Source organism: Pinus tabuliformis, chromosome 8 (assembly GCF_031772625.1).
Source record: "Pinus tabuliformis cultivar Carrire ecotype Pingquan chromosome 8, CPIR1, whole genome shotgun sequence".
Lineage (NCBI taxonomy): Eukaryota > Viridiplantae > Streptophyta > Pinopsida > Pinales > Pinaceae > Pinus > Pinus tabuliformis.
In genome coordinates, this window is record NC_142294.1 from 1,389,999,194 (window position 1) to 1,390,011,726 (window position 12,533).

The window sequence follows — 12,533 nt, forward strand, 5'->3', positions numbered from 1 at the left end:
CACTGAGTTTTTCTCAAATGGGTTTTTGTTTTAGCTTCTGAAACTTCGTAGCGAAAACGTTATAGCGAAAATTCCACGATAACCTGTTTTAGATGAAATTCTAGAGCTTGCACAAACTATAAATTACTCGGATCATATCTCCGAAAATATAGTGATACAAGCTCTCAAATTCAGACCCGAGGTTCAGCGAGATTTCTTCTCAAATGGGTTTTCTTTTTAACTTCTGAAACGTCGCAAAAAAAAAGTTATAGCGAAAATTCCACGGCGACCTGTTTGGAGTAGCGAAAACCCTAGAATCCAAAACTCTGATACCAAATGTTATAAAACCAGCGCACAAAAAGATAGAAAAGATAGATCAACGCCTTAAAATTCAGCGTCTTTGAGGAGGCAACCTCCTTTACATTACACAAATGAACAATTTTTGGATGAGACAAATGACAAGACCTCCTTTATATATATAAGAGTCTAAGGGGTCATAATATAATCAGAGCCGACATAACAATAATAATGTAAAGGCACAATAAGAACAATAGTGGGCTTTTATGGGGCACAATAGTAACAATATAGGGACTACATGGGTACAACAATATAATAAGGGGGTTGTACTAATAACAATAAGGGGTTACACTAGTAGTATAAGGGCCTAACAAGAACTTATGCATAGGCCTTGTGTCTAGGTGTGCATAAGTCACCCGCGTATCACCTTAGAATACTTGGTCTAGGTTGAGCAAGTTGTTCATGTAACTTAGCCTAATATTAATATGTTGGCTTACTCAACGAAAATAAAACATAGATAAAGTAAATTATTTACTTCAGTGAATAAGTGTTAATCTTAGTGATTGATTTCAAATGAGGCGAGATCTAATCTTGGTTGCTAATCACTTTGAGATGGGAGTGACATCTAAGTGAGTGTATGTTTGGTCTAAGATATTGCAGACTAGCTAGAGATCCAAATCTGCGAGAGAGAGAAAATATGTTGGATCAGATTCAAAGTTTTTCAGTAAGCTATAATTTCTCAATTGAGACATTATCCCAAAATGGGAGCCTAAGTAAGTTTCAGAATTTTAATTAATGAAGCACTGATATCTTGGACAAAAATCTATTTGTGATCGTGATTCAGATCATAATTTTCTTCTGTTGACCTTTATGTGTTAGGAACTTAGCCATGTATTTTTTCATTTATTTATTGTTGGGAATTAAATATTGTGTTTGGTTTGTGTAATTTCTAACATGGTATCAGAGCACCAGCTCTTAATCGATCTCGGAATTGTAGGTGTCGGGGTCGTATCGAATCGTCGAAGCCAAATTTAACTGGGATTATATGAACCAAGGTTTTTCTTTAACAAGCGGAAAATGTTTCTTTTTATTCGCGTTGAATCTCTTTTGATTGGCATGATTTTTTTTAAGATAAATAAAATAAAAACATAGATTGGTCATAAGTGGTCGACAGCATGAGCAACCAACCATTGACTAGGGTTGATAGGTCTGAGCCCACCAGTGACTACTAGGGCATCCAACAGGTCGGTCGACCAGCGACACAGCGAAAGATCAAGTCGCAACGACAAAGGATTGTGGCATGCGAGAATGCGGGAGAGAGAGGATGCAATGCACAAGGGAGCCAAAAAGTGATTGTCACTAGTTGTAGGCGACAGGCAAAGAATAACATAGGGTTGTTAAACATCGCACAGGTTTGGTTGTAGTGGCAAAATTAAGCTTCCAATAAGGAAACATTGATCTAGGGAGTGTAAGAAGTGGATTGAGCAGGAAATTGAGTGGCCGCTAGCAACCTCCAGGCAAGACAACCACCAATAGCCGCTAGGAAAGACAATCACTGGCAACCATCACTCAGTCGGCAACGGCCAATGACTCGCTGACAGAAAAACATCGAGATTTCGACAAAGACCAAGCCAACAGAGAAAATCCAAGGCTTAACTCGAGACTGCAGTGGAGGTAATTGTCGATTCGCTGACAAGAAGCACAATGATTTGACCGTTGAGTGGAAACAACTGCGGCGTAACCTACAAACTACAACCATGACATGCAGATCGTGAGATCATGTGAAGGCACAGTTTGGGAATTTTGCAGAGGTTGATCTGACAATTAGCAAGAGAAACGAGTGCTACTGTAGTGTGTGACAAACACTACAAGGCCCATACAACAGCGCATTGACTGTAGATTGAAGGTCGACAAGGTTTTATGGTTGGTCGTAACTACAGAAAAATGAAATTCAAATGGTGGTTGGGTTTCTAAGCAGCAGGGTGCAGGTCGGAGTGAGGCAGTGAGTCAACTAGATAATATATAAAAAAGGTGAAGTGAAAATTATTATATGTCAGTTGGGTTTGTGATGGCTATTGGCATGCGTTATGAGGATAGGTTGGATGGGGCAGGAAACTTCATCCTAGGAAAGGAGTTGATTGTTATGTTGTTTGAGGAGCGGGAGATGTGGGACATAAAGAAGGTTGTCACTATTCCTACAAATCCTACTTGGTTGAGTTTAATAAAAGGAACTTGAAGGCGAAGAAAATAATCTTGGATTCCATTAAAAACCATATTATACCTTATGTGGCAAAGAAGAAGAATATCTTTGAGATGTGGGCATCCTTAACTAAGCCATACCACAGTACAAGCCAAAATAGAAAAATTGCATTGAAAGAGAATCTGAGAAATGCCAGGATGTTTGAAACTAACAAGTTGCAACATACTTGGCCAAGATCACTCAACTTATAGGTGATTTGGCAACATTAGGGGAAACTATTGATAATGAAGAGTTTATTAGATCAGCCTTGAGTGGTTTTCCTTCGAAATGGGATGTCTTTGTTAATGGTATTGTTGCACAGGAAAATCTGCCCAGTTGGGATAGATTGTGGGATGATTTTTTATAGGAAGAGACAATGAGACATTCCAAAAATGCAGGCCAATATGATGATGGGGATGATGAGAAAAATGTTGCTTTCGCTGCAAAGGGAAAAATTAAAATAAAGTGGGGGATTTGCTTCCAAAAAGAACATGAGCAAAGTGAAGTGCTTTTCATGTCATAAAGTTGGTCACTATTTGAGTCAATGTCCATACAAGAAGAAAAAAGAGATGCACGCAGTAACAATAGCATCCACTGAGATTGATGGCTTTACAAAAAAATTCGAGAAAGATTTTTCCCTTGTTGCATGTATTTCAAACAGTAGTATTGTTGTGTATGAACACAGTGGGTTATGTCTAGTGGATAGTAAAACATCCAATCACATAATGAGAATGACGTCAGTGCTCCACAGTGTTTCATAGATGAACCCAAACTATCATATGAGTTTTGGAGCTGGCACCACACATGTAGTAAAGCAGGTTGGATGTATTAGATTCCAGGGATAGTTAAGAGGATTTCCAGGGTGGATGGTACAGATGCTCTCAGTGTCAGCGTTGGAGGATGATGGATATAGTATTTTGTTCAAGATAGACAGGTTCTTCTATATCCAAAGGGAGCGACCTTGGAAGCAGCAGTAGTGCTTGGCATCAGATAGGGGCAATCTTACAAGTTGTTGGAACCAACAAGTGTATTTGAGGGGATCTTAGATACAAGATCAGTGTAAGTTACTGAGGGGACCCAACTAACTAAGAAGAGTGATTCTTCAAGCACTGCTAGCAGACTCGGTATGATAAGACATTGATAGATGCTCAAGAGTGTGATAAGACTCCTCGGAGCATGGCTGGTTATGAAAAGTTCTCATCTCGGGTTTCAATTAAGGTAGCAAGACAGACTTCGAGGTCAGAGGGAGCAGCTACAGAAACTGAAATGGGCTTGGAGACATATCCAGGTAGAAGAGGTTCTTCCAAAAGTACCTCCCTTGCTAAGAGTGTTGAAATTTAGAGCTTGTGCAGGTGCACAAGCCTTGTGTCGAGGCGTGCAAAAGACACCTGCATATCACCTTTAGAACACTTGCTTTAGGTTGAGCAAGTTATTGATGTAACTTAGCCTAAGTTTAACTTGGGAAAAAACATAATAATATGTTGCCTTATTGAGCCCAAATAAAAAAAAAGATAGAGTGAATTATTTCTTTTAGTGAATAAGTTTTAATCTTAGCCATTAATCTCAAATGAGGCGAGACCTAATCTCGGCTATCAATGACTTTAAGAATAGGGTTAGCATTAAGATTAAGGTTTTGGCTCAATTTAAACTTATAAAAGTGAGGCTAAGGTGAGGCTAAGGTGAGGAGAAGACACACAACAACAAGAAGTTTGAGGGCAACATCTCAATGAGTGAGTTGGGTCTGAGAGAAAGCAGAGGGATTGGAGATCTAGATTTGTGAGTGAGAACACATCCGTCGGATCAGATCCAGAGGTTTTTGTAATCTGTAATTTCTCAATTGGGCCATCATCCTAGGACAGGAGCCCAAGTAAGTTTCGAAATTTTATTGGGCCATCATCATAGGACAGGAGCCCAAGTAAGTTTCGAAATTTTAATTAATGAGCTGATTCGTTAAGTAGAAATATGTTTTTATGTGATACAATTGTTGTTTGTGAGTATGTGATTCAGATTGTAATTTGCTTCCGTTAAATTTTTGTGTTAAGAACTTAGCCATGTATTTGTTCAATTATTAATAATTTACCAGGTGTTGGGTTCATGTAAGTGTAATTTCTAACACTGCCTTTGACTTACACGATATGTACTCAAATTTAGGAACATAACATATATATATATATATATATATATATAATTTGATACCAATTATCCAATAAATTTCCAATGCATAAAAAATAAATGAAAGGATAAATGGAAAATTGTTACAGTTGTCTCCACTGCAACTATCCATGCATTGTCATGACGATTATAACACAACTCCATAGATAGATTGATTTGTATTATATTTACCAATTTACCTTACAATACTTCCATGATAGAAGTGACTTATTAAAACCTGCAGCAGAAGTGACTTATTAAAACCTGCAGCAGCAGAAAAAGAATGGACAAAAATATAGTACAAAATTGTGTGGGATTAACAGCCTTACAAAATTGGGTGGGATTAACAGCCTCAAAAAGTACATCGCACTTTTTTCAACTAAAATTTATCTCAGGAACTATATTTTCAGTCCCCACATGCAGAAATTCCCACTGAAGTGCAGCACATTACAAGGCTCTAAGTATGCCTTACTTCCAGCTATGCACTTTGGCAGACACTGTAGAAGAAAATAACACAATTTAAGACAAATTGGATAAAACAATCAACTTGTGAAAACGGAGATATATGCTCTCAAATATTCTGGACACGTCAACTGTTCTTCTGCACACAATTTACTGTACCATTTCCCTAGAATCTGTAAGTGAGTTAAATGAGCTTTTCCCCTGCCAGCACTTTCTGGGATAGATTCTGTATGATCTGATCTTGCTGTTTTTATATTTACGGAAATAAGCTCGTATAAGGACTGGGCTGCAGCTAGCTGAGATGAGAATGGAAATTGCCGAATGCCTTTGTTCATACAGTGCAGATCAAGAAATGTCGATAGATTACATCTTAGCTCTTCAACACCACGATGCTCATGTCCATCATAATCAACACCAAACCTGAAAAGGGCATTTGAATAATTAAACATTAAAGCTTTCTTACAACCCCCAAAAAATTGCACAAGGAATTGGATCTCATTGGTATACGTAAGCATACAGTATAGGAATAGTCTGATTATCTCAATGAACACTTTATAAATAACTTCTGAAAGATCGGCAAGATAGACCTTTGTCAAAAAGATCGAAACAAAATTTAATCAATGTTTTGTCATATATTCACTGCCTTAAATGATAAGAAACTGGAGAAAGGGAAAATGCCAACTATCAAATGTTTGGCAATAGTTTTGTAAAGATATTTAAATTTCAAAGGATTTCATAAGTTTATAGAAATTTTGGTGAGTTTTAAAGTAAAATGATTTTATCTTGTAGAATTTGGAAATATCATTTTCAGAAAAAGGTGGAAAGCGACCAATCATTTTTGGAAAAAAAAAAAATGAAAAATTAATCAAATGGCAAATTTTAGCCTCTAAAATTTTCCTTGCCGAAGTGTCTACTACGGGTGCCATCCACAAATGTGGGAAAGCATCCCTAGGTTTGCTCGTGAGGTTTTTCTTGGAAAAAAAGATGGATAGATAGATAGATTATTGTCGTCCCAAACTGGCCATCCCATGAAAAATTTGGGGGTCTACTCCAACCACTCTAAAAACGCATTCCCACATTCTAGAAACTCATGCAACATAGATAATATATGGTTGCAAATTGAAATCAACCTCCAAAAAAGAACCCAAATGCTACAACATACAATTTCGTAATGCAACTAAGCCTACCTAATGTGTATTATTTCAACCAAAAATTGAAATACATAGCTTATCATCTAACAAATAAAGCATGAATTCACAACAAACTCCACAGATCAAATCATTCTCACCAAAAAGTAAACTTCATAGATAACATGCATGCTTCCCAACTTTCTTTTTTTTGCTTCTGAAATTTCATTTTATTCTCAATATTCCTCATGTTTTATGGGTGACAAACATGCCCGTATTGATATTTCCACAATCTCAGCATTTCATCAATGTGCATCATTCTCTTTGTACTCCGCAGTAAAATATATTTACCTGCTCTTGAAGCGAGGATATCTTGTTATAACTCTTGACATTCATGAGTGTTGTGCCACTTGCACCATTAAAAGTAAAAAATTCTCTACTCTCTCACAGTAAAATCAATTTACCTATTCTTTCACTAAAATGGATTGGCTTTTAAGTTTTCAGTCTTTCCTATTGAAAACTGTCTCTCTGATTCCTCTATAATAATGATCAGGGTAGAAAATGCTTAATTGTACCTTGATGTGGTGACTCATGGATGGAGAGAAATACCTACATCCGTTACTACATCATTTTGCTTTGCTCAAATCCATTGCAGGCCTTAATGTTTGAAACATGTTCCATATGTCACTTTAGCCAATAAATTGTTTTCCAGCAAAACAGGAGTTGTCCATGATACATAATATAAGCCCAAAACACTATCAGTAAAAGGATTATTGATGGACAGACTTATGATCTATATGATCAGAAAGGAACAATCACTGTCATATGTCAAATAATAATATGGACGAGATTGACACAAATAAACTATACCAGTGAACACCATCTGAGAAAACAGAGCAGAGTTGCTTAATAATCTGCAAAACGTTAAAATAGGAACTATTATTCTTCAGTAACAGGCTAATATCTTGGCACTGACATTCTTAAGAATTAACACCAGATATAAAAAGTCTAAGCAAAACCTCACACCATATAAACAGGCACACAAACAGCAAGTTAACATTACATCATGATTCATCAAGTGAAGAATACATACCTTCCAATATTGCCAAGCAGCATAAAAATAGCTGCTATGAGCACCTCTGGTACATTAGGTTGAGCCATTCTCCAGAGATGAGGTATGAGTTCATTATACGTCCAATCCCATCCCTTATGCCATAAATCAAATAAGTCCATTATCAGTCCAAAACATGATAAGCCATAGCAGGATAAATATAAAGATATTCTACCCCAGTAAAAATCACAAGCCTTTTCTACTACATACAATGATATAAAATACTAAATATTAACAATTTGTTTTGAATTGCAACCTTCAAGATTACAACTCACAAGTCCTATTGCCAATCCAATTATAATACACTGCAGCTTCGTTGACAAAAGAACGTTCCATGCTACAACATCTTAATAGTAAACCAAATCCTACATGTTGAACTAAGCAACTCACAAGTATCAAACTAGTTTATTTCTCTAAATAATAAATATTTTTCTAACTAAATTGAGTTCAACAATGGAAACAAAGGAAGACAATGCAATAGATAAAAAATGATTACTAATACTGGAGCATTCATTACCCAAAGAAAATAACCTGAAAATCTTAACCAGAATTTCTGCCCAGGAAGAGAGAGACAAGGATTAAGAGATTAGAATAGTTTTCAATGTTCATATTAGTAGCTATGTAGATGAAGCAGGAGTCTAGACTGAGTTCTATCCGTGCTACATGTGCGGCAATTGTTCCTGAAATATTATGATTGAAGGCATTTAGAGCACAAATACTCAAACAAATGTAGTAGGTATATTTGAAAGGAAGCAAATTAGAACCAATATGATCCGATCTTGCCAGTTTTATTTATAGCAACCTTACATAATTATTTGCATAACATTTTTTGGACCTATCACATATCTTAAAGAGATGTTTTGATATGGTAATGATATATTTGATGATCTCTAGGAAGGAATGGCATCAGTAACTGAAAAACCTCACCCAGTATTGTCTGGCTAATATAACCAATAACATATATAGTTCTGAACAACAAAGCCCAGGGAATTGATTGTATAAAGCAGAGCAACTCAGTGCTTCATAAGAGCAGATCACTCTTAAAATATGTAACTAGGTTCAGTCTCCATAAGGACATATGTAATCATGATTTTATGTATTTGGCATGATGAGAAAAATAAATTTATTATTGTTGTTCTTGAGGCATGGGTTTCATGTTCAAAAACAATTACTTTTAGGCCAAGCTGCTATTGTGAGCTTCTAGGGCTTGTCATTAAGTCTACAAGTCATTAAGTCATTGTCATGTATGGAAGACCCATTTGGGGAATGTTACATATTGTAGGAAAAATTATGTGAGTCAAAGATAGAGTCAAAAAGACCCTCCAAGACCTTGTCTATGTGCATCAATTAAATCGGCCTATCAAGAAGACATGTCGGCCTAGGAATGATGTCAAGTCAGCCTAATAGCATGGGAGAGGAGCCTATATAAAGGAGGACTCAGCCTCACTCGAGATCATTCATCAAGCATCCAAGACAAGAAGACAAGTGTGAATAGGAAAGGAAGAGAGCCTCTTGAACGGCAAAGAGAACGAGAAGAAGATCAAAGTCTACTAGCATTGCTTTTGGGTCAATCATCTCACATGTGACTGCAGCTAGGGTTTTTGCAGTAAGGTATAGCAGACCTTAAAGGAGCTGAGATATAGTCCAAGTAAAGAGCAATTTTGCTAGTCAAATTTGTTGAGAAATCCAAGGAGTGGCAGTTAAATGATTTCTCTTATTATGACATTATCTTGTGATGTTTTTCATTATTATTATTTGATCTTTCGAATTATATTTTCTTATCATCAAGACTAAGGCCAAGCAACAAATAGAAGAGAACACAAGATATAGGCACGCTGCCAGGGCAAAACCCCCCTCGAAGGGAAAACCTAGTCACAAATTCTTCCTCTAGTAGATTCAAAAGATGAGACGACCAAGACCCTTACAATCTAGACTCGAGGCTACCTCCATCAAGTCATCCTTCTTCCTTTCACTGTGTTAGCATAGAATACTTGCCACTGAGTTTTCACTGAGACATCATCACTGCAATATCTCCTTATCATTGTAATAGCAACGAGAGACTTCATTTCTATGGTGGCACCGAGGCCTTCCCATTGTGATAACACCAAACCTTTCTTGTTGTGGTGGCACCGAACCTTTCTTGTTGTTGTGGCACCAAACCCTTAATTTCACCGAGACTGTGGTCTTGTAGTAGCATCAAAACTGTGGAGTACTAAACTATGAGAGTATTGAATCTGTGATAGCATAGAACTGTGGTTGGCATACAACTGAAATCATCTCTGTGAATAATCCGACTCCTGTAGTGACACAAAAACATCTATGAAATCCAAGCTCTGTAATTCGAACTTCTTACTATAAATGGCACCGAAACTTCCTCTAAGATTACACCAAAACTTCTTCTCTGTGATCCGAACTTCTGTGATTTTATGCGAGCTTGTTGACTAAACTGTGGAGCGAGGGTATAGGCTTCTATATATAGTTGTTCCTTCTTGAAATAAGCCGACATGATAGCTTGAACCGGTGTGACTCCATTTTAGGTGAGGCCGACATGATTTCACTTGAATGTAGTCGACTAGACAATGATCTATTTGAAGTCGTCTTGAAGGACGGCTTGATGGAGGAATCTTTGACCAATAAACAAATTGACTTTGACCAAAATAAATAATCCTAAAGCCTACAATGGAGGCTTGACTTAAGACAATTGACTCAAGCATGAAACCCATGCTTTAACAAGTCAATTAAATTAATAATAAAATTAATTTTGCTTTTCTTTTGACAAATATATTACATTTTGACTTCAAGTACAATTATGAAGACCAAACCTAGTTACATTCTTCAATACTCCCACTTAACTAGGTTGATATTCATAGTTACATATAATCAAAGAGGTACATGGAAGATCTCAAAACACATAATTTACAAAGAAGTTTAGGCACCGCAATGCCATGGACTAGATTCCTGACCAGGGCAATCTATCCATTGGTCTCTCAACAATTTAGGGCCCGCAATGCCATGACTAGATTCCTGACCAGGTCAATCTATTCGAGTGGGACTAAGATGGACTCAAGCTTTCAGCCTCTCTAGGTACCATCAGGCTTACTTGCTAACCATCAACCCAGAGATCCAGGTGCATGTCAGAGCTCAATGACCAATGCCACCCTTCCAACTTTAGGACCTAGACATCAACACAAAGTGTCGGCCAAATGTCTTCCCAGGCAATGCTTCACTCACAAAGCCTCAACACCCCTTGATACGGTAGATCAAGGACAACAAATCTCTCCCGATCAAACTGATCAGTAACCAACATGCTATCAAAACCTTCAAGAGATTTACCTGTACAAACACAACCCCAATCAATAATATACTTTCACATATTCATAAACAAATACAAAACTTCGAGGTCGTTCTAGATGTTGCTTCTCAAATCATTACGACTATGAGGGTAACTCGATTCATTTACAAAATCTCTTTTATGTACCTAATCGCAAGAAGAACCGAGTGTCCATTTCGGCAATAGAAGTCAAAGGTTTCAGGGTGGCATTCATCGATGGAAAGGTACGTGTTTGATTATAGAATTTTCAAAGATGCTTTTACTCATGGGTTCAGGGTTGGCTATTTGTACGAAGTTACAGGATGGTCCATTGGGGACCATGTCAGTTGACATATCTCATCTATAGCACCGGAGATCTACTTATTGTGGGGCCCTACCCGATGTGAGTCAGATGATGACTGGGATGCCTGAATTCAAAAAGAGCATGAAGGTACATGTCTGAGATGTACAAAAGGAAAATATCACAAGGGGACCATTCCCCTCATGTAGCAGGTCCACAAGCTTGGAACAACCCGAGGGGTTTTAGATTCATCGGGAATCTCATGTATGCAGGTGGAAGAAAGCCCTCTATGGCTTGAAGCAAAACACCCTGCGCATAGTATGAGAGGATTGATAGCTGTCTGATGAAGCTGAGATTCACTCGGAGTGAAGCCGATCCAAACCATTGCTCGAAGGTTGTGGATGATAGACCTCTCATGCTGGCACCTTCTGAGGACGACCTATTTCTGACAAGTGCAGACCCTCTCATTTGCAGAAGTAAGAGGGAGTTGGATTCCGGATTGGGAATGGTGAACTGCAAGCCCGTGACTACCTCAATGGAGCTTAACTTTCAGAAGTTATGTGGTAGTGATGCCGGACCAGATTTGGGAAATGCCTTTGATGTTCTTCGTGAACTTCCGTCCGGACATATGTTTTGCAGTTAGCATGATGAGCTCATATATGGTTGAGCCTCGCTAGATTGGTGCCAAGAATCTTATAAGAGGGCACAATCTCTCATGGATTGAGATACACTGCCAGAAATGAGACGCTGCATGATTATTCGAATGTTGACTAGGCAGGCAGTGCGGAGGATCGCAAGAGCACTTCTGAGGGTTGTTTCTCTTTGGATTCTACTTCGATATCATGGATGAGCAGGACGCAAAAGTCGGTTGCTATAAGCACCGCCGAGACCGAATACATGTGTACACATAATGAATACCATTGTGATTCTCTGTGACAACCAGGGGGGGATTCGATTGTTGAGGAATACCGTATTCGATGATTGTTCTAGCAGATAGACATCAGATACTACCTTATCTGGGATAGGCTAAGTCAATGAGCAAGGAGGCTCCATCGCATTGAGACTGATGTACAGGTCACAAACATTTTGTCAAAGCCCCAGCCGAGGAAAGGTCAAATCTGTGACTTTCCCGAACGACTTGGAGTCGTTAAGAGACCTTCTTATAAGGGTCCTACATATTGCAAGCATTGAGCTCTAAGAGCTCTGGGGGGCTTGAGATCCTTACTGGAGCAACACGCGACCATAGGGCGACTCACCCTCCCCTAATGGTGCGTTGTGTACAGGGTGAATGGATCAGCCTTCCCTATGACACCCCGTGGCGACTACGAAACAGGATGATTAGTTCTCCTGTGGGCAGGGATGATTAGTTCTACCGTGGCAACTGTGGGACAGGATGATTCGTTCTCCTCTGGACAGGATGATTAGTTCTCCTGTCGAGTCATCTACCCATGCAGTATGGGACTCATGGGAAGTACCTCTCATCTGATCAATGAGCAGGGAAATGGGGTTGGGGACCATAGTAGTACTATCGATGGATGCATCGTTGTATCTACCGT

At 38.3% G+C, this 12,533-nt stretch overlaps 1 protein-coding gene across 6 annotated transcripts in view; it reads right to left on the reverse strand.

Annotated features, from left to right (window-relative positions):
• Nucleotides 1–5,021: 5,021 nt before the first annotated feature.
• The window catches only part of LOC149240743 (uncharacterized), an 80,678-nt gene continuing 73,166 nt past the window's right edge, over nt 5,022–12,533 (reverse strand). Inside the window, exons 6-9 of one of the 6 annotated variants that reach the window (XR_016246542.1) lie at nt 7,349–7,461; nt 7,126–7,169; nt 6,831–6,942; nt 5,497–5,548 (exon numbers count right to left, since the gene is read on the reverse strand). Coding sequence is in view for 5 of the 6 variants with exons in the window: in XM_089373796.1 (XP_089229922.1) it covers nt 5,209–5,548; nt 7,349–7,461 (453 nt within the window). In the remaining variant the exon portion in view is untranslated. Of the gene's footprint in view, nt 5,549–6,830; nt 6,943–7,125; nt 7,170–7,348; nt 7,462–12,533 lie in introns of all 6 variants that reach the window. The other 5 variants (XM_089373800.1, XM_089373799.1, XM_089373797.1 and 2 more) reach the window with 5 other exon arrangements.